This window comes from Anopheles funestus, chromosome 3RL (assembly GCF_943734845.2).
Source record: "Anopheles funestus chromosome 3RL, idAnoFuneDA-416_04, whole genome shotgun sequence".
Lineage (NCBI taxonomy): Eukaryota > Metazoa > Arthropoda > Insecta > Diptera > Culicidae > Anopheles > Anopheles funestus.
In genome coordinates this window covers 48,103,222-48,126,523 of record NC_064599.1, presented here as the reverse complement: position 1 = coordinate 48,126,523, position 23,302 = coordinate 48,103,222, and the positions used below count along the sequence as shown (strand labels likewise).

At 41.3% G+C, this 23,302-nt stretch overlaps 1 protein-coding gene and 1 long non-coding RNA gene across 5 annotated transcripts in view; one reads left to right on the top strand and one right to left on the bottom strand.

The window, feature by feature from the left end:
- The window catches only part of LOC125769928 (uncharacterized), a 141,387-nt gene that overhangs the window by 28,741 nt on the left and 89,344 nt on the right, over nucleotides 1-23,302 (bottom strand). The gene's annotated exons all lie outside the window — the stretch shown is intronic.
- On the top strand, nucleotides 2,001-23,239 carry LOC125772334 (dynein beta chain, ciliary). 4 transcript variants are annotated; one of them, XM_049443913.1, is made up of 28 exons: nucleotides 2,002-2,913; nucleotides 6,382-6,533; nucleotides 6,653-6,783; nucleotides 6,854-7,309; nucleotides 7,403-7,555; nucleotides 7,627-7,800; nucleotides 7,878-7,915; nucleotides 7,993-8,508; nucleotides 8,577-8,842; nucleotides 8,916-10,938; nucleotides 11,014-11,286; nucleotides 12,020-12,049; nucleotides 12,195-12,458; nucleotides 12,529-13,122; nucleotides 13,187-14,133; nucleotides 14,209-14,410; nucleotides 14,514-15,226; nucleotides 15,355-16,531; nucleotides 16,718-17,079; nucleotides 17,261-17,417; nucleotides 17,647-18,996; nucleotides 19,074-19,243; nucleotides 19,322-19,819; nucleotides 19,907-20,588; nucleotides 20,659-20,975; nucleotides 21,033-22,449; nucleotides 22,531-22,812; nucleotides 22,902-23,239. In XM_049443913.1, the coding sequence occupies exons 2-28, from the start codon at nucleotides 6,421-6,423 to the stop codon at nucleotides 23,061-23,063; spliced, it is 13,467 nt and encodes a 4,488-aa protein (XP_049299870.1). In that variant the 5' UTR covers nucleotides 2,002-2,913; nucleotides 6,382-6,420; the 3' UTR covers nucleotides 23,064-23,239. The 4 variants fall into 4 exon arrangements, with proteins under 4 accessions (XP_049299868.1, XP_049299870.1, XP_049299871.1 ...); XM_049443911.1 differs by having other exon boundaries at nucleotides 2,001-2,913; nucleotides 8,916-11,286; XM_049443914.1 differs by lacking the exon at nucleotides 12,020-12,049.

Here is a 23,302-nt window from a genome sequence, read left to right as displayed (position 1 = left end):
AACAACAAGTATTTTATCAATCCAATAAGCTACTTAAAAAACCATCATAGTTTCCATCCACATAATCTATTCTATTTACTACAGTGACCACTTTCATTACAAAAGCAACCCTCCGCAAACCCGAACTTACGAACCGCATCCAACCGTAAATGTATCGCACTTGCTTATGCGAAAACTTTTCGCCGAACTATTCGTCCTCGGAGAATGTGAAAACTTTTGCTTTTCAATTTTCATGTCACTTCCATCCAAGAACATCCGAGTTCACGGTAAACTGCACGAAAGCTAATATGAGGGGAAACTTCAACCCACGCGGAATATTCTTTGTAGATGATGTAACGCTGTCAATGAGCTTTCACTTTGTCTTTCAATTTTCGCTCAACTTTTTGCGGGTAGGTTGTTGGAGAAGTATGATGCGACCCAATATTCAATTTCAGTGTCTTTTATTATTCTTCTGTTACATTTATCCAGTCTTGGTTATTAAACTTCCCTTCGTTAAAATGATAATATCAATATTGGTTCAATGATAACTAATAAAAACTGTTCTCCGTTTTGTACACTAGTTTTATTCATTGAATTTTGGATATTTTACATTCAAAATCCATTCACCTAAAGTTTGAATTAAAAAGTTTTTGTATACCTTTAATAGTAGTTCCAGCTTACTGCCGAACAATGATGTTGGTGTTGTCCTGTTAGATGACGTACAATAACTTTTAACAAATTGCATGGCGGTCAAAATGGGTCAATCGATAGAACAAAACTTTTTGAACCTCTCTCAAAACCCAAAGTATGTGACGTTTTTGTGTTTTTTTTATACCAACAAATTAAGTTTCTTTATGAAAGGTCATATCGGTAAAAAATACTGTTCCGGAAACCTTTCAGGGGACATAAGTTTAATTTTTATTCAATTTCTCCTTTTTAGTTTAATAACTATCTTGAATGACTGGTACAGAATCACCACAAATGACTTATTAAATGTATACATAAAATTCACTGCAATAAATCATTGTTAACTACCATTTTTGGTAATATAAATAGGTACAAGTTGAGGAAAATTTCTCGGCAAATCGTTTGCATGCTTCATTGGTCGGTACAATTTTCTGTGCAGAAAATAGCAGAAATGGAATCGCTCATCAAGTGTGATCCGTTCAATGAGCGTTGTTTGTTCACAATCAATTTGCTGTTCAAAGTAAATTGACTATTAGTTCACATGATCATGTGGGTGATGCAAATGGTTTTGATAGCTCATCATTACCGGATAGCTCGAATCAATCCTTAACCGTATCAATCACACATAGAACCAAACGAATGGTCAAGTTCATAAACACTCTGTATTGATTACTGAATATGAAGGCAAAAGGTAAGGTGTTCCAACTGCAATGAACTTTATGCATGGCTTTGGAAGATAGCAACGATGCAAATATAATGCATTTTCATATATCTAGAGATGACTGAGTTTTAGTTATACTATTTATTAATAATAATAGTTATAATATTGATCTTTGATAGTTGATTTAGTAAAATTATTTGTAAATCAATAAAAAAGTGTTTCTTTTCTAACTGTTTAAAGAATATGGAAAATATAATATGAATAGAAAAAATGATCTTTTTTCAAATATAGTTAACCATACCATTTTGAGATGTTTGCTATGCTTCCGTTGTTATACCTAGTCCAAAGTTTTTTTTCGTAACCGAAGCATTACAACCAAAACATCATTAATCATGGTATCGAATCTGGTCTAGACTAACAAATCAAGCAAACTACAACATGAAGTTAGTGAAATCCTTGTAAAACTGTAAATAGTAGAAAACCAGAACTAAAATGCAAAAGAAAACACATTCTGAGACGTTAAAAAATACGGCAAATTCGATTATAAAATGACTAGCTTGACTTAATATGAGATCTTATCGGTTTTCTTACATGACTTATAATAAGCTGAAAAGTATTATGGTTCTTAAATGAAATAATATCATTCAATTCTATTTTTTTTAAATATTGCATGATAAAGATGCAATCAATTCGACACTATTAGCTTAGCATATGAAACTTCACGCAAACATTAAAGTTTGCAGAAAGCTTTTACGCACGCATGAACAAAGATCCCTGTGCAAGGAATGCTTTGAAACATATTTATTCCTTCTCATATTCTAGTTTCCCACTGTACCACTACAGTTCCAAGTACTCTACATCGAACTCACCCAGAAAAAAAGGAACTTCATCGAAAGATGTCAAGAATTTAAACTGACAGTGAGCAGCTCTCCTCTAGGACGCGATCGACCCAACAATCGTTCGTTCGTATACAAAACGTGTGAAGCTTTTACCATAACCAAAACATACCACAGCGAATTGCAGAGGTCAACCCGACCCAGGACTGGATTCGTAACGGTTGACGATTCCGTTCCCCGACTATCTAACGCTCCCTAGATAATGTTAGGCTGTATCAACAAAACAATATCAGTATCTTAGCTACGAATTTATTTATAAAAGCCTGAGCCACGAAGCTCACCATATTTTGCTGGTGACACAAGAAATAGCTATCATGTCCCGACTCACTCTTCTGCACGGAGTTTAGAGACATGGCATGGTGGAGGCATGGTGGATAAGAGGCACAAAAATGTATCACCCTGAATAGCTTCTCATATCTATTCTGAAGCTTTGGCCTCAAACAATCGATCTGATCAGTCGACGGCCAGAATTTCACTCGAATAGACGAAATCTTTCGAAAGTGCGAGTGTCTGGAATAAAAAAAAAGATTGAAAGATTAATTTGTTTGAAAACTTTGTATTTTAAATAACTGTTACGTTGTGAAAATTTAATGTGAATGTTTGTGTGATTTTATATGCAACTAAATTTGTTAGTTTTAAGTGTTTTTACTCGTGAGATACATGAAAGATTTTTCAAAACGTATATGAAAGGTGTGTTTTAAACAAAAAAAATGAATTCAACAAAAAAGTTGAAAAATAAGTGATTTGAAGTCAAACAAATATATATTTCAAAAAGTTAAGTTAATGCTCTGTTAAAAAACAGTTAAGCTAATGAAACAGTGACAGTGCTCCTGCAAATCGATGTAAAACCAAAGTGATATTCAAGTGCAAAGTACAACAAAATGGATATGTGTTATAAAAAAAATGAATACAACCTACTTTTGGAATAATATTCCAAAGAATATTCCTAAAAGCCACCTTCAAAACAGTTGTACTTATGACCATCCAAAGCTATTGCGCAGTATTCGTGTTACCGGAGACATACTAACCGGAAAACGTATCGATTGAATTATTTATAGCGAAGCTCTGGAAGAAAAATGTGCGACTCAACTGACAAATAGTGTAGCGTGTCAAAATTGTGAAGCCTACCCTTAATGGCGTTGTTTCTAATCCGTTATGCTAATATTGTACTTCGTCATATCATGGTCTGCGAATTCGGTTCAACGTTCATGTTCGCCGATGATTCTACCTCGGGCACAAAAAAATATTTACAAATACCCTAATTTCTGCATCAAAAAAGAAATACGTAAACAGTGCATGGTTTGGTTCAGTTTATAGCTTAATCGCGTGTCAAAAATTTTCAAACTCTAGAAGAAACATTACATAGTGGAGGACAAACTATTAACCCTGAAACTAGGACGAAACACGCAACGGCGGAATTCTGCTGGCAACAAGTTTCCACAAAATGCATTGCAATCGTAGCAATGTTAGCAGCTGTTCTATTTTGTTGACTTCATATCATGAAAATCATGACTTTAATGAATCGTTCAACCAATCAGAGTCTACAAGCAAATATTTAATTTATTAACACTATTGCTTGTGAACAATAAAGAATCGGGAATAATGAAACGGAAGTTTTTCGTGCGGATAATTAATCAACTTTACCTTCGTCTATTACATTCTGCAAACATAAAACGTACCCCAATTTAAAAACTGTTTTTAAGGGTTTAACATATTTTAAATTATAATGAAAATATAATAGTGCTCTCTGTGCGATAGTCACTTCATGCGTCATTTTGGTCGTTTGTGTTCTATTTTATATTGCAAACCCGGTTTGAAGGAGTCATTAACAAATATTTACTTTTTAAAGTATTAAGCTCTAACAAGTAATAAAACTATACTAGACATGTATGAAAATGTCCGTCAGCTATCACGCTAAAGTTTGAGAAACATATCAAAACTGCCAAAAAAATTTGTTGAAAAAACATTGAAAGATGACGAAATAAAATTAATTCTTGCCCCACCATTTTGAGACATTCCTAGATGGACTAGAACGTTATTAAACCATAAGGATTTAATAACTTATCCGACATGGATTGGGATGGTGCAAATGGAAGCGACGACGGTCTCTACACAACAAAACCGGGATTCAAATCCCATCTCTGCCAAACTCTAATACGCAGGACTGATTTTCCTGCTAAAGATACATAAGGACAAGGAAAGCCAGTAACGGCAGTTTGCCTATTCAGATTGTAGTGCCACAGTGACGAAAAAAACAAAAAGTCTAATATTGGTTAAAATTGGAAATAATTGCTTTGTAGTTTTGATTTTTTTAAATTATTATGTTAAGTTTTAAGCAATACTTTGTATCACGATGGATTTGCTCGAAAAAATATTCTAAATTTATTGATCTCTATTACAAATGATTCCAAAGGATAAAAAGGAATTTTCAAAGGATTCAACAAATGATTAAAACCAAATCTTACAGGGTTTTACAACTTATTTTTAAATCCGAACTGATTTTTTTCAGTTCGGCAATGAAGTTTTTCAATCACCGATGGACACTTTGTTTCCATGGACATGGATTTCATTTTCATCGCGTTCCATTTCGACACTAGCACTATGATTTCAATACTTTGGTTACGGTGTTCATTTATTAATGATTTTGAATGAATGAAAAAAGAAACAAAGTATCTAACAGTATACATAATATTTATTAAATTATATGATTTGAAGATTTATCTTCACATTAGAGTTGAAACCATTGAGACCAACAACAAGTTTTTGAAAGTGTGTGGAGTTACGAACTCATTACATGACCTTTGGTTTATATAATTTTACATACATGTGTCTTAATGAATAACTTAATGAATAGTATCTCAATATGTAACAGCATAACCTGGAACTTAACGAGATGAGTTGAATAATAAATAATAAATGCATACGTAGACGCTTACGAAACGCGGATTGAGACATACAAACTTGTTGTAATATGTAGTAATTATCGTTAAAATTTGCAATCAATTGTATACATCGAATTTTCAAGGGATTTGACTGACCATAAATAATCCTGTACCAAGCAACCAGCATTTCTCTTCTAAGCGCTTGTATTAGTATTTAGTATTTAGATATGTAGTTTTTAAGGTTGTCGTCTAGAGAGACTACATCAGCAACTACTATTACTATACTATTCGATTAAAGGATTTAAACAACAATTTTGAAATAAACATAATTGAAAAACTTTTTGCTCTCGATTTGATAGTTAGGGGGGCAAGTATTGAAATAGAATACCACAAAATTGTTTGTTGAAATAGTGCTTAATCCAAATGAAAAATTGTGTTAACATTTAAAAATTAGCTATTAACCCTGTAATAATATAGTTGTCAAAACAATTTACTCGGCAGAGCAAGATGCAATGTAGACATATGGTCAAAAAAAAGTGTAACGAATACAGTATATATTCTGTTTACTTTTTTAGAGAATATATTCTGTTATTGCTTTCATTTATATTTATTTATATTGCTTTTTTTTTGCTCGGTTAGAACGGCCTGGCCGTATCAAGACTTATTTTACCACGTAGCAGGATAGTCATGCCCATGCATCTGCTCCATGCTACGGGGGGACGGTCTGGATGGGATTTGAACCCGGTCCTGCCGTGTGGAGGGGCGCCGTTTATCACATGTAAAACCGGGCCGCCCCATATATTGCTTTTATTGCTTACCAATCGTGTGAACCGACTTATGCAAAATAAACGTGATGTGGTTCGTGCATTCTTAGAACCAAGTTGTACATTTACTATTGAGGCCAAATCATTTTATCTCTCTTCATTTTATTTTATATTCTGAAACTACACATTTATTTATGAGCCGTACAGTTTCACGATTTACAGCATGAGCTAAGTCGAACGCCAACAACAACACACAAAAATATTCGTAATCTTTAAAAAAAGTTCCTTTTCGTATCGGAAATGGTAAAATGCATTGAAAAATTAAATTGTGTACAGATTCTACTTCAAACTAGCACTTTGCCATTGTTGAATGTATCTCAAAAAGACTTCTTCAATGAATCTTAAATGACTTGCTTAGAAGTGTCCAAACATAATTGTACACTTCCTCAGCAATTTTCTACCGTGACTGATTATTTTTTTCTTCTCTTGTTCCCCATTTCGCTCACCCACAGTTGTTTGAATAATATTGTTACATACCACGTACGAGCATCATGGAAGGAGCGGGAGGAAGTAGCAACTCAGATCCACGATTCGAGTTTCTTGGATCATTTGTTCAAAAGACGCTCAAATTGAAACCAGAAAAATGGCACCGATTAGTGACACTGTACGGATAGTAGCGTATTCTGTACATTTTGTACTACAATTGCTAATGTGTATCATACGTTCCTATTTTATTCCCCATTCTCACACTCAACTGCACTGCGGATCGATTGCCAACAACAGAGAAGAGCACAAGGCAGTTCTGAAGGAATTCTTTGACAATGCACAGACTGTCGTTATGATTATTATTCTTACACCATCTGCACAATTGATTCCACTTGTGAGTTTTCCCATACAGCAACTGAAAAATAAAGGTAAATGCATTCTACGTTAAAATCTACTGCAAAACAACTCCCTGCCAATGATGTTTGTGCTTTTTTGCAGGTGTCTACTTCGTAAAGAAAAATCCAATTGATGTGCCCCGCGACGGGTGCAAGGATGTGCTGGTCGTGGGCGATCTTGCAACACGAACCATCGACCAGCTGTCCTGTTTGGTCGATGAAGTGTTTGTACCCCTTCTTTCAAATTCGGACAACCATCTCGGATGGCCGGAAATGGTAGCACAAGACGTACAAAAGCAAGTTCACAGTCTTAAGAGCACGGTTTATCAAGTTCAGGGTCAAGTTAGTGGACAGACCGTTCTACCAATGCCCGTAGGAGTTGATAAATGTGTGCAGACGGCCAAAGAACTAGTTGTCAACTCAGAATGTTCGATTAATCTCTACCTGAAGAGTGCAATCGAAGGTGTTGTCATCAAATGGGCCACTCAAGTGAATGATGTCATGCTGGAGTCGAGTGCAAACGCATTTAATGGCGGCCAAAATCCTGTTCCTTCCGTCGGTAATGTTGTTTTCCAATCTGCAACATGTTTTGCTTTGGCAAATATTTCGCTAAATATTGTTCAATGATATATGTATTGTTTGCTTACTGCAGAAATTAATTTTTGGAACAATCGTTTGAAAAATTTGACCTACATCTACGAACAGCTGCGTCACGAGCGTATACGCAGTATGGCACTGATCCTTGAATACACGGATAGTGCTTACTATCCTTGCTTTAAAACACTTTTCAAAAACGTTGTGACAGGTTAGTTCCTCCAAGGATTTAATCTACGCTCAATCAACTTCACTGTACATAAATTGCTTCTTTTTAAACAGCCTTGGCGGAAGCACGAGATATTACACTTTACTTGAACCCACTAACAAGACATTTCCAACAACTAGAGGACACCGAGTTTTCTGAATGCAAAGTTTTACTAAAGCCTCTACTGCACGTAGTATGTTTGATTTGGTCAAATTCGCTGTACTATTGTCACTCTGCGAAGTTGATTGGTAAGTTGTACTATGAATTACCATATTGAAGAAGCGATCAGCATATTTTGATTTCTTTTTAACTTCTCTCACCACAGTTCTTCTTCGTCAAATATGCAATCTAATCATTCAACAGGTAACATTCTCTACTTTCCTTTCAAGACTTTAGTTTTTGCTTCACTAACCGTAATTTAAACTTTTTTACCTGTACAGGCTAAACGCTTCCTTGATCCATCTTCTATCTTTCATACAGACATCGATGAAGCGATGCAGCGCATATCGTTGTCTATACAAATTTTGAAATATTTTCGCACTGTTTATGATGAATATAAGGATAATATTGCACCATTCTTTCAAGAGCGCCCCGTTGTTAATTGGACCTTCCATCCCAATGCCGTCTTTGAGCGCTACAATGCCTTTCTCGATCGATTGTTTACCATTCAATGGTTTTTCAACACTGTCATAGAGTTTCTCAAGCTGGAAAAGGTGGAAATCGGAGGTCTTAAGGGACGGGCGCTAAGCGCACGTATTACAGGAGTGTCGGTCGAATTCAACCAGTGTTTTTCGTTATTTGCTTCGAAAACCTACGATGTGCTCGATCCCGATGATCCAACGTTTAAGGAAGATTTTCTCAAGTTCCAGGATCGCATTCTGGAGCTCGACTTAAAGCTCGCTGCAATCCTTTGCCAAGCCTTTGACGATTGTCATAATCTGGAAAGTGTCTTCAAGGTAATGTTTGGCATTGAACACGCTAACTTTTGAAAGTTACATTCACCATATTCATTGCAATTTTACAGCTAATAAGCATTGTAGGAACTGTGCTGGATAGACCCAAAATTAAAGAAGAATTTACCAACAAATACAGACAAATTTTAGTAATGATTGATGAAGAGCTCAGCACTTGTGAAAACATCTACACACAGCAAATGGAACACTACCGCAAGGAGGGGTATATTTTCGTTGACCGCAGTGCTCCACCAGTAACCGCCGCGCTGCGTTGGGTGCTGCAGCTTACCAATCGTATAACTTCACCCATCAAACAATTTCAAACTTTGCAACACCCGTAAGCGATCCTTCACTAGTGGCCTTGAGCAACAAAATGTATTCATTTCATGTTTACTTATATTCCTCTTTAGAGTCGTTCAATCCGAAGAAGGCGCTGCTTTAATAGATCGCTTTGATATCCTGATAGCTAAGCTGAAAGAATTCGAACGATCCATATTTGAAGGGTGGGCAGAAGAAGTACCGGAAACGATTGAAGCACATTTAGACAAACCGCTCATTATTAGAAAGAAAAATTCCCCCGAGCTTCTGCTCAACTTTAGTCCACAGCTGTTTGCTATCCTGCGAGAGGTTCATTACCTAAGGCTAATGGAAAAAGAAGACATCCCACAGCGAGGACTCGAGTTTTCTGATCGAAGTGAAGTGTTTCGCTCTCATACCCTTAACCTAGAGAAGACGGTTGATTGGTACAACAAGATACGCAAAAACTGCACCAAAGTTGAGCTGGAGCTAATCAAAGGCGAAATAGAACATATCGACGCACTGCTGGAGCGGGCGATCAACGAACTCACATGGAACTCGGAAGACATTCAAGATTACATGATTCAGATTCGTGACCCGGTGGAACAGCTGCAAAAGCGAATGCAAAGCATTCAAAACAATTTGCAGGACATTCGCACCACCATGTCCGCCTGGGCGAAGCTGCCATTGTTTGAGCGTAAAGACTCCAAGAAGGACACAGTGCTGTGCCTGGAGGAGCGTAACGATCGCAAAACAAAACGCTACGCCGAGCTTGAGGCTGCTGCCGTCAAGGTGCACCAGCTGCTCGACACTAATATGAAGTTGTTCGGAATGGAAAACGACCAGGAAGACAATAATTGGGTCGAGTATGTTAAATTTGTTGATAACATAGTGTACGAGAACTTACTGTTCATGATTGGGATCAGCATCGGATATCTTGCGGAAAACATGGACGTGGGCAATAATCTCGCACCGTTGTTTGAATCACGCTTAGAGCTACTAGAGCCGCAACTAGTGTTTGTTCCATCACTGAATCCAAATGATGTCAATGGTTTTACTGCACTTCTAGCAGGATTAGTTAATGACATAACTTACATGTCATCGTTAATACCACGTTTGATGAAAACAGTCAACAAAACATACGAACAGATCATCACCAAAAACAACGATATTCAGGAGATGAAAGTCGAAATTCTACAAGGCGTCGATAAGGTCATTCAGGAGGCAGCTGAGTTTTGTGGAGATTTCGAACGCTACTCCTATCTCTGGCTGGAGGATCGTGAATACAGCATGGAAACGTTTCTGGAATATGGTCGCCAGCTAGAAGCAGATGAAATTGAGCTGATCATCAATAAGGATCCGGAAGCACCAAAACCCTGTCCACCAACCATTGAGGCGTTCCGGGAGCAAATCGATCACTATGAATCTTTGTACCAGGAGATAGAAAAGATAGAATCTTTTCAAATTTTCAACTCTTGGTTTCAAGTTGACGTTCGTCCTTTCCGCCAATCGCTCATGAACATTGTCCGCAAGTGGGGAAACATGTTCAAGGAACATCTCGTTAACAACGTTACCCACAGCCTGACCGATCTTGGAAACTTTATACGGAGAGCAGACGAAGGACTGCTGCAGATCGTTAAAGAAGGCGATTATGAAGGGTTGGTTAACATTATGGCCTATCTGCTACACGTCAAGGAACGGACTGCTACAACGGATGAGATGTTCGAACCGATGAAAGACACGATTGAGTTGCTGAAGTACTACGATATGGATATCCCGGAAGAGGTAAATGTGTATCTCCAAGAGCTGCCTGAGCAGTGGGCCAACACGAAAAAGATTGCCTTGACTGTGAAGCAGCAAGTAGCACCGTTGCAAGCAAATGAGGTTGTCGGCATACGAAATCGGATTGCGATGTTCGACGTTCATATTACCGTTTTTCGAGATGTGTTCCGTACATATGAATTTTTCAAGTACGATTGTCTAGAACCCTACATTCTTCTCGATCGTATCGATGGCGATGTCAATCGGTTGGAAAAAGATATGTCGGACATACAAGAATCGGGTAGTTTATTTGAAGTGTCTGTTCCAGAGTTTAAGCTGCTGCGCCAGTGTCGCAAGGAAATGAAAATGTTAAAGGTTGGTAGCTGGGAAGGGAAACCCAGTGTCTACTCGGTCAGTTGCTTTCACTTTATTCGTATCACTTACATGCAGCAACTGTGGGATTACGTTTTCATCGTTCGTACCAGCATTGAAGACTGGAAAACTACTCCCTGGCGTAAGGTGGACGTGGAAAACATGGATATCGAGTGCAAAAAATTTGCCAAGGATATCCGTCTGCTCGACAAGGAAATGCGCCCATGGGATACGTACATAACGCTTGAATCAACCGTTAAGAATATGCTGACATCGCTGCGTGCCGTTGGTGAGCTACAAAATCCCGCCATCCGAGAGCGGCATTGGAATCAGCTGATGTCCTCCACAAAGGTTACTAATACATTTTACTATCCATTTATCCAAGTGTCGATCAGTCGTAGAATTTTCTTTTTTGTGAGATTTCATTCTCAATCGTTTTGATGTCCTTTTTCTATACTACAACCGCGAGTCATATGGAATGTTTCAATCGAAAGTAAACAACTTGTTAGGCAATGTCTGCAGTCTTCAACTCTATTAGTGACTGTGGTATATAAAGTATAAATTGATACTCTAAATTGTCATGAAAAATTACAAAAATTCTTTAAAACCAAAAATTGAAACGTTTGCAGACTCTTTTGTGCACACTAGGCACAGTTCGAAAACTATGTTCAAAACGAATAATAAACAATAATCAATATGCTTCTTAATTGCATGTCGGTGAAACTGAACAGTTTTGTCCGCAACACGCCCACACGTAGTTTGCTTTTGATTGAAACACATTTTTTGCTCGCACTTGTGCACCGCTAAAAAGTGTTAAACAGAGAAAACAAAAACTATCGCTTTAATTAATTTTACTTTAATAATACCTGTTTATATATACGGAATGTTATATTTTTAGTTTAATGCTGAATGTGAGCATAACTCAAATGTTCGTAAGTGCTTTGTAAATAACGGTGTTCGAATTTTTAACTATCATTTTGTCTGACTACGTCTTCATCCTGCCACATATCACCAGTCTCAAAATTTGTACCCTGTAAATACACAAATATTAATTGTTCTGTACATATCGTTGCTTGTATTCCAGAGTTTAGCAAATCTTCCACCCGAAATTACAGTAAGTTTCCTAGCGATGTAAATAAGCTTCCTAAAGCTGTCCCAATATTCAAAGCAATCCTGTTACTGACAAGCGGTTAAGCCATGGCTTATCGGATGGCACCATTACTAATTTTACTCTTTTATTGCACCTGCACCAATACCAGGTAACGTTCATCATGGACAAAAATACCACACTTTCCGATCTGCTCGCTCTGAACCTTCACGAATGTGAAGAAGAAGTGAAAAATATAGTCGACAAGGCTGTTAAGGAAATGTCGATGGAAAAAATCTTACGTGATCTACATTCGGTGTGGAACGGCAGTCCCAATACAAAAATGATGGAATTTGAATATGAAACTCATCTCCGCACTGGATCAACATTGTTAAAAGCGTCAGAAGAGTTGATCGAAACCCTTGAGGAGAATCAGGTAACGTGATCTGATTTGCCCAATTTGCCGAACTTTTACAGTTAAATTGCATCCATTCGTTATGTTACAGGTTGTGCTGCAGAATTTAATCACATCGAAGTTCATTGCGCACTTCCTGGAGGAAGTGTCCGAATGGCAGAAGAAACTAACCACGGCAGATCAGGTTATCACGGTATGGTTTGAGGTACAGCGTACCTGGGCTCATCTCGAATCGATCTTCATGAGCTCGGACGATATTCGGATGCAGCTACCCGTCGATTCGGAACGATTCGATAATATCGACGCCGAGTTCAAGATAATGATGGAAGAAATGGCTAAAAATTCCAACGTCATATATGCTACGAACCGGGAAGGATTGGTCGATAAGCTGGACAACCTGCAGAGCCAGCTGGCACTGTGCGAGAAAGCATTGGCTGAGTATCTCGAAACCAAGCGACTATACTTTCCACGATTTTATTTCGTTTCGGCAGCCGATCTGCTCGATATTCTCAGTAATGGAAACCGACCGGAGGTCGTATGTAAACATTTAACCAAATTATTTGACTCTATTGCAAAGCTCAAACTCGAATCTCATGACGACGGGCACAGCAAAAAGGCATTAGGAATGATAGCAAAGGATACCGAATATGTCAAATTTTTCGAGTGCTGTAACTGCACGGGCGCTGTAAGTATAACAAGTGCAAAGCTTTCCATGGTAATGGTTAACAACTTTTCGCAATGTATTTAAGGTTGAAGTATGGCTAAACCGTATCCAGATTGCGATGAGAACATCGCTGCGTAGCTACATAGCTGAAGCCGTGGTAGCCTACGAAGAGAAACAACGCGAGCACTGGCTGTTCGATTACCCAGCACAGGTATCGCTGTGTGGAACTCAAATCTGGTGGTCAACGGAAGTGAACATTGCTTTTAGCCGGCTCGAAGAGGGATATGACAATGCCATCAAGGATTATTACAAAAAACAAATTTCTCAACTTAGCACACTCATCACACTTCTGCTGGGCGAACTAACGAGAGGCGATCGACAAAAAATTATGACCATCTGCACGATCGATGTCCATTCCCGGGACGTTGTAAGCAAGCTCATTCAGTCGAAGGTTGAGTTTGCGTCCGCTTTCCAGTGGCAGTCGCAGCTGCGTCACCGCTGGGATGATGCGGAAAAGGATTGTTTCGCCAACATTTGTGACGCACAGTTCTGTTATAGCCACGAATATCTTGGCAACACACCGCGTCTAGTTATTACCCCGTTGACCGATCGTTGCTACATTACCCTAACACAGTCGCTCCATCTGGTGATGGGCGGTGGACCTGCAGGCCCAGCCGGTACGGGAAAAACGGAAACTACCAAGGATCTTGGACGTGCACTCGGAATTATGGTGTACGTTTTCAACTGCTCCGAGCAAATGGACTACAAATCTTGCGGTAACATCTACAAAGGATTGGCCCAAACAGGAGCATGGGGTTGTTTCGATGAGTTCAACCGAATCTCTGTGGAGGTGCTGTCGGTTGTGGCAGTACAGGTGAAATCCGTACAGGATGCCATACGGGACAAAAAGTCTAAGTTTGACTTCATGGGAGAGTTCATTGCCTGTGTTCCAACGGTTGGTATATTTATTACGATGAATCCGGGCTACGCCGGTCGAACTGAGCTGCCAGAAAATTTGAAAGCACTCTTTCGGTAAGTCACAGTGATTTACAGTTTATACATAATAGTTTCAATTTGGATCTTAATTTATTTCAAATACACTATTAGTCCATGCGCCATGGTTGTGCCTGACTTCGAGCTGATTTGTGAAATCATGTTGGTTGCTGAAGGTTTCCAAGATGCCAGAGTACTAGCGCGGAAGTTCATCACACTTTACACGCTGTGCAAGGAGTTGCTTTCTAAGCAAGATCATTACGATTGGGGTCTACGTGCAATCAAATCTGTTCTAGTTGTTGCTGGTTCCTTGAAAGTAAGAACATGCATCTTACCGTGTAATTTATGAGATCTAATATCATGCTACCGCATCCTTCCAACTATTCAATCTTTCTATGATTTTCGATGTTTACTTCTAGCGCGGTGATCCTGGTCGACCGGAGGAGGAAGTGCTGATGCGAGCTCTTCGTGACTTCAACATTCCCAAAATCGTAACTGATGATATGCCTGTATTTATGGGTTTGATCGGTGATTTGTTCCCAGCGCTAGATGTACCTAGAAAGCGCGATTTGGAATTTGAAAAAACCGTCAAACAGGCAACGCTTGATTTGGCCCTTCAGCCAGAAGATAATTTCATACTGAAGGTGGTCCAGTTGGAAGAGCTGCTCGAAGTTCGACATTCCGTCTTCATTGTCGGCAATGCGGGCACAGGAAAGACACAAGTTTGGAAGACACTTTACAAAACTTATCAAAACGTCAAGAAGAAGCCTCTCTTCAACGATCTCAATCCAAAGGCAGTAACGAACGATGAACTGTTTGGTATCATTAATCCGGCAACGCGCGAATGGAAGGATGGTTTGTTTTCTGTAATCATGCGTGACCAAGCGTCACTCAGTGGGGACAATCCTAAGTGGATCATCTTGGACGGTGATATTGATCCGATGTGGATCGAAAGTCTCAATACGGTTATGGACGACAACAAGGTTCTGACGCTAGCCTCGAACGAGCGCATAGCACTCACGCCCTATATGCGATTAATCTTTGAAATTTCCAACCTGCGCACCGCCACACCCGCGACAGTATCGAGAGCTGGCATACTTTACATTAACCCACAGGATCTTGGATGGAATCCGTGAGAATTTTATGCGTTTAGTAGGCCGGCTGTAGTTCGGGGGTTGGGCTATGCTTTCCCCTTAGCTACATCCCCCCGATCGATAGTTCCGGCGTACTAAAACGAGTACCATATGTGTGTACTTTCAGGTATGTAACAAGTTGGATTGAAACGAGGACAATTCCTGCTGAAAAATCCAACCTGGTCATTCTCTTCGACAAGTACATCCCAGCGTGCCTGGACAATATTCGGACGCGCTTCAAAAAAATCACCCCCGTTGCCGAGATGGCCCACATACAAATGCTGTGTCACTTATTGGAGTGTCTACTGATTCCAACCAATACTCCAGCAGATTGTCCCAAGGAGTGGCATGACCTATATTTTGTGTTCTCGTGCGTTTGGGCGTTCGGTTCGGCTATGTTTCAGGATGCGGCCATTGACTACCGCATCGAATTTAGCAAATGGTGGGTGAACGAGTTCAAAACCGTCAAGTTCCCGCCGAATGGAACTGTTTTCGATTACTTCATCGACACGGAAACGAAGCAGTGGACCCCGTGGACGGAGATTCTACCAAAGTTCGAGATGGACTGTGATCAGCCTTTACAGGCGGTTCTGGTGCATACCTCCGAGTCAATACGATTGCGTTTCTTCCTCGACCTGCTCATGGACAGGGCGCACCCGGTGATGCTCGTTGGTATTGCCGGCTGCGGGAAGACTGTCGTGGTGAACGAGAAGCTGGGTAGCCTCTCGGAGAACTACGCCATAGCGAACATACCGTTCAACTTTTACACCTCCTCGGAGATGCTGCAGAAAGTGATGGAGAAACCATTGGAGAAGAAAGCCGGACGGAACTATGGTCCGCCTGGTAGCAAGACTCTAATTTACTTCATCGACGATATGAACATGCCGGAAGTAGACGCTTACGGCACTGTCCAGCCGCACACGCTGATTCGACAACATCTCGACTACAACCATTGGTACGATCGGAACAAGTTAACGCTCAAAGATATACACAATTGCCAGTACGTGTCCTGCATGAACCCTACTTCCGGCAGTTTCACCATCAACCCCCGGCTTCAGCGACACTTTTGTGTGTTCGCTGTCAGCTTTCCAGGCTCCGACGCCGTCACAACGATCTATCATTCGATTCTGGTTCAGCATTTTGCAAATGCGGAACAGAAGTTCAACATAGCCGTTACGAAAATATCACAAAATATTGTCGCAGCAAGTTTGGCATTACACACTAAAGTGGCACAAGTGTTTTTACCGACGGCCATCAAGTTTCACTATGTCTTCAATCTGCGCGACCTGACAAACGTCTTTCAGGTTAGATATGAGATTGCTCGTTGCATTGAACCGCTATCTTTACTGCCATTCAGCCGAGCACGAGCGAATGTTTTTGAACTGATTTTTGAATCTATTCCCTTTTCTTTCTGCCTTCCTACCATTCGGCGCTTCTATTATTCCCATCGTTATCGGTTCTCGTTCGGATAATTCGTGCTATACATACAGGGCCTGTTGTTCAGTACCAATGACTGTTTAGTTTCGTCGAGCGATTTCATCCGACTGTGGCTTCATGAAACCCAGCGCGTCTATGGAGACAAATTGCTAGACGACAAAGATATCGACAGCTTCACCAAAATGCAAAACGATCTCGTGAAAAAATCGTTCGAAGAGATCGACGAATCGATCGTCTTCGATAAACCGAACATTTACTGCCATTTTGCTGGCGGTATCGGTGAACCGAAATACATGCCCATTACTGACTGGGGCGTGCTGACCAAGCTTCTACAGGAAGCGATGATGTCATACAACGATCTGATCTCGGCCATGAACTTGGTGCTCTTTGAAGACGCCATGATGCACGTGTGCAGGTAGGATATATGGATACTTTGCGAAACACACGTGTGTGAGAAGGTCACGGGAGTCATTTTTTCGATACAGCGGGTTAAGTCGCCTGCAAACTCCTGCACCTTATCACACGAACGCGCATACTAATTTTAGAGTCTATTCACCCTAGCCCACAGGCAATAACGATTTTATTCTCACACGCAGAATCAACCGAATATTGGAGTCGCCTAGAGGTAGCGCCCTGCTGGTGGGTGTTGGTGGCAGTGGAAAACAATCCCTAAGTCGATTGGCCGCCTTCATCTCCAGCTTGGAAGTGGCCCAAATTCAACTCAAAAAAGGCTACAGTGTCGTCGATCTAAAGGTTTGACAAAACTTTACTAACCCAACTGTCTAGATAACTTCCTTCTGATAAGGTGTTCCAAAGCGGGCGCGATTTCAGATTACGATGGCCCATTTTGTATTTTGCCCATTCGATTCTTTTACAATCTCTTCCCCAACTGTGTAGCAGTGTTATCAAAGGAAGTTTCACTGAAAAATTGTACCGTTAGTAACGATCTTTACTCACTGTTTCTTCCTTCCACGCATATCAGAACGAGCTATCCGGACTGTACATGAAGGCAGGCATGAAAAACGTCGGAATTATGTTCCTCATGACAGACGCACAGATATCGAACGAAATCTTCCTAGTCATAATCAATGATTTGCTTTCCTCGGGTGAGATACCGGACCTGTTCCCAGACGACGAGGTAGAAAACATCATATCCGGCGTACGGAACGAGGTGAAAGGAGCTGGATTGGTGGATTCGCGCGAAAACTGTTGGAAATTTTTCATCGATCGTGTCCGGCGCCAATTGAAAGTGGTGCTTTGCTTCTCACCAGTTGGAGTGACACTTCGTGTGCGTTCGCGTAAATTTCCCGCCATCATCACATGCACCCAAATCAACTGGTTCCACGAATGGCCACAGGAAGCCCTCATGTCCGTGTCGTTGAGATTCTTACAGGAATTGACAGTTTTACCAGTGGAATGCAGGGACTCTATTGCGCGCTTCATGGCATACGTACACACGTCCGTCAACTCAATGTCCAAGGTGTACCTTCAGAATGAGCGACGCTACAACTACACCACGCCAAAGTCTTATCTGGAGCAGATCAGTCTGTACGATAAACTGCTAAAGGAGAAACATGGGGAGCTCCGTAAAAAGGTGGAACGGTTGGAGAATGGTTTGGAAAAACTGCGAAACACCGCTGACCAAGTGGCAGCCTTGAAGCAAAAGCTGGCAGTACAGGAAATAGAGCTGAAGGAGAAGAATGATGCAGCTGATGCTTTGATCGAAATCGTCGGCATTGAGACGGAAAAGGTGCAGACGGAAAAAGCGATCGCCGATGAGGAGGAACAGAAGGTGGCCATCATCGCTGAAGAGGTCGCTAAGAAGCAGCGTGATTGTGAGGAAGATTTAGTCAAAGCTGAACCAGCTTTGTCAGCAGCTCAGGAAGCCTTAAACACACTCAACAAGGCCAATCTGACTGAGCTGAAGTCGTTCGGTTCACCGCCGGGTGTGGTGACGAATGTCACCGCCGCTGTCATGGTGTTGTTGGCCCCGAATGGTAAAATAGCAAAGGATCGTAGCTGGAAAGCGGCCAAAATTACGATGGCCAAGGTTGACACATTCTTAGACTCGCTGATCAATTACGACAAGGAACATATACATCCGGAAATCATCAAAGCCATTCAGCCATACCTGAAGGACTCCGAGTTTGAGCCAGATTTTGTACGGTCCAAATCTGCTGCTGCGGCTGGCCTCTGTGCTTGGGTTATCAATATTATCAAATTCTACGATGTTTACTGCGACGTTGAGCCTAAACGACGAGCTCTGGCAGCTGCAAACGCCGAGCTGACGGCGTCACAGGAAAAGTTGGCCAACATTAAGAAAAAAGTTGCCGTAAGTATAAGAAAACTGAATAACTTACTCGTTGTTGTATCATTTTCCGGCATGTTGCTTGTTTTGCTTTTCTGCAGTCACTTGAAGAACAATTAGCTAAACTTACCGCTGATTTCGAGAAAGCCACCGCCGATAAGTTGCGCTGTCAACAGGAAGCTGATGCCACCCAGGCCACAATCCAACTGGCCAATCGTCTTGTCGGAGGGCTTGCTAGTGAAAACGTTCGTTGGGCAGAAGCTGTCGCAGAGTAAGCAATGATTCAATTATGGCACAGGAGTTTAAGTACTGTTTTTTCTCATTTTTTACAATCTCTCCAATATTTAAGGTTTATGCAGCAAGCAACCACACTACCGGGAGACATTCTGCTCGTAACGGCATTCATCTCGTATGTCGGTTGTTTTACAAAACAATTTCGGCTGGATATGATGAACAAGATGTGGTTACCATTTTTGAGAGCTCTTGAACCACCTGTTCCAATTACTGACAGTCTTGATCCATTGCGTTTGCTAACTGATGACACACAAATCGCCACATGGCAAAATGAAGGTCTGCCAAGCGATCGAATGTCCATTGAAAACGCTACTATTCTCAGCAACTCGGATCGTTGGCCTTTAATGATCGATCCTCAACTCCAGGGTATCAAGTGGATCAAGCAAAAGTATGGCGATATACTCAAAGTCATACGTTTAGGTTCGAAAGGATATCTGGAAGTGCTGGAAAAGGCACTCGCCAAGGGGAGCACTGTGTTGATCGAGAATATTAGTGAAAATGTTGATCCGGTGCTGGATTCCTTGCTTGGAAGAAACCTTATCAAAAAAGGACGGTAAGACTTTGAAACTGCATTCAAACCGTACCAAATTGAATATTTTACTTAACGAATAAGATAAGCGAATGTATCTTAATCTTACAGTGCCATCAAAATCGGAGACAAAGAGGTTGAGTACAACCACAAATTTAGACTTATCCTACACACGAAACTGGCAAACCCGCACTACAAACCAGAGATGCAAGCGCAAACCACCTTGATCAACTTCACCGTCACCAGAGACGGTTTGGAAGATCAGCTGCTAGCGGAGGTTGTCAAGGCGGAACGACCGGATCTGGAAGAGTTAAAGGCAGACCTAACAAAGCAACAGAACGATTTTAAAATTATGCTTAAACGGCTAGAGGATGATTTGCTATCGCGTTTGTCCTCTGCCGGAGGTAACATTCTCGGTGATACCGCACTGGTGGAAAACCTCGAGACAACCAAGAAGACGGCGGCAGAAATTGAAGAAAAAGTTACTGAAGCTAAGGTCACCTCCAAGGAGATCGACGAAGCACGAGAACACTATCGCCCGGCTGCTGCTAGGGCTAGCTTATTGTATTTCATACTCAATGATCTTAACACCATCAATCCCATTTACCAGTTTTCTCTCAAAGCGTTCAGTGTAGTCTTCCAGAAGGCTATCTCGAAGGCGGATTCTGCTGACGAAGTTCCAGCGCGAGTACGCAATTTGATCGATTGCATTTCCTTCTCGGTGTTTCAGTACACTACTCGTGGACTGTTCGAGTGTGATAAGTTAATTTTTATGTCACAGATGACGTTCCAGGTGAGCATCACGTATGCGTTTAAGCGATACAGCAGCCTACAAGGTCCGAAACTGCTCTACCATTTCCCAGATTTTGCTGATTAATGAAGAAATAACACCGGCTGAACTTGACTTCCTGTTGCGCTTCCCCATCAAACCGCACGTTACATCACCAGTAGACTTTCTCACCAATGCTGCCTGGGGCGGCATTTGCAGCTTAGCTTCAAAGGATGAGTTTAGAAATCTTGATCGCGATATTGAAACTTCCTCCAAACGTTGGAAGAAGCTCATTGAATCGGAATGTCCCGAGAAGGAAAAGTTCCCCCAAGAGTGGAAGAACAAAACTGCACTCCAGCGCTTATGCATGATGCGTGCTTTACGACCTGATCGTATGACCTATGCCATGACGTAAGTGCGTTTACAGTGGATGAACGTTCCATCTAACGTTTTGTTCTATACTTTCAGAGATTTTATTGAGGAAAAACTTGGAGCCAGATACGTGGAAAATAGGACGATGGAATTTGCCAAATCATTCGAAGAAACCAGCCCGTCAACACCGATATTCTTCATTCTATCGCCAGGCGTAAATCCGCTCAAGGATGTGGAAGCGCTTGGCAAACAGTTGGGCTATTCTGCCGATAATGGTAACTTCTACAATGTGTCGCTTGGTCAGGGTCAGGAAGTTGTGGCCGAAGCGGCTATGGACAAAGCGGCCTCTTCTGGTCACTGGGTTATTTTGCAAAACATTCACTTGGTTAAGAAGTGGTTGCCAGCATTGGAGAAAAAACTCGAATTTTACTCAGAAGGGTCACACGATAACTATCGAGTGTTCATGAGTGCTGAACCCGCTGCTACACCATCCGCACATATTATACCACAAGGTATACTGGAGTCGTCGATTAAGATCACGAATGAACCACCGACTGGGATGCAGGCGAACATACACAAAGCCCTGGACAACTTTACACAGGAAACTTTGGAAATGTGTGGCAAGGAAGCGGAATTTAAAGTGATCTTATTTTCACTCTGCTACTTCCACGCAGTCGTTGCGGAAAGACGCAAGTTTGGACCGCAAGGCTGGAATAAAATTTACCCTTTCAATGTAGGCGACCTCAACATATCCGTATCCGTACTTTACAATTATCTAGAAGCTAATACCAAGGTACCCTGGGAGGATCTGCGCTATCTGTTCGGCGAAATCATGTACGGTGGGCACATCACGGACGATTGGGATAGGCGCACGTGCATTACCTATCTGGAGGAATTGATGCAGCCAGATCTGGTCGACGGAGAACTGTTCCTGGCACCAGGATTTGCAGCTCCTCCCAATACGGACTATGCTGGCTATCATGCATACATCGATGAGGCAATGCCTCCAGAATCCCCATATCTATACGGTTTGCATCCCAACGCAGAAATAGGCTTCCTAACGACCACTTCCGAAAATCTCTTCCGAACCGTGTTTGAAATGCAACCGCGTGACGCTGGCTCAGGTTCTGGAACTACGGTGACGCGCGAGGACAAGGTGAAACAGGTGCTGGACGAAATCATGGAGAAGCTGCCGGAAGAGTTTAATATGCCAGAAATCATGGGCAAAGTGGAGGAGCGCACACCCTATGTGATCGTTGCATTTCAGGAGTGCGAACGTATGAACTATCTTACCGGTGAGATAAAGAGAAGCCTGAAAGAACTTGACCTTGGTATGAAGGGCGAACTCACCATCACGTCCGATATGGAAGATTTGGAGAATTCTCTCTTCCTTGATCAGGTACCCGTAGTATGGGCTTCTCGTGCTTATCCTTCGCTGTTAGGCCTCACCGGGTGGTTCGTGGATTTGCTACTTCGATTACGTGAACTCGAAACCTGGTCGGCCGATTTTGTGGTATGAACACCTGACCCGTCCTGTTACTGTTTCCGCTTCAACTCACTTTTACTATTCTCTATTTTCACCACATGCTCGCAGCTCCCTATTTCCGTTTGGTTGGCCGGCTTTTTTAATCCCCAATCGTTACTGACAGCCATCATGCAGTCGACGGCAAGAAAGAACGAACTTCCACTCGACAAAATGTGCCTGCACTGTGACGTGACAAAGAAGCAGAAGGATGATTTCTCTGCCGGACCGCGAGAAGGTGCCTATGTTCATGGAATATTCATGGAAGGTGCACGATGGGACGTGCAGCAGAGTATAATCATGGAGTCAAAGCTGAAGGAACTGTATCCACAGATGCCAGTCATAAACATACGGGTAAAGTTTGCTCGCGATGCGATCCAACTGCCGTTGTATTCTTTTCGGTAGCATTCTACTAACCATTCTCTATTGTAATTGTTAACCAGGCTTTAACCCAGGATAAACAGGATCTACGAAACATGTATGAATGTCCAGTCTACAAAACCAGGACACGTGGACCAACGTACATATGGACGTTTAATTTAAAAACCAAAGACAAACCAGCCAAATGGACACTAGCTGGAGTTGCTTTACTGTTACAAGTTTAAATGTGTGTTTGTTATACTGTTCTGTATATTAGAATGTGTAGCGCGTGTACTTTGCACTGATTTTAGTCGTTTGTTTTGTTAATATCTCCCAGCAACAACTTGCAGAGTGTTATTTGAAATCAATTTTTCTTAGTATTTAATAAACTAGAGCACCAACCGCACGGAAAAAAAACAAATTATTCTTTTCTTTTAGTTAACGACGCCGAACACAAGAATAATAATATCCTGGACTATCTCCG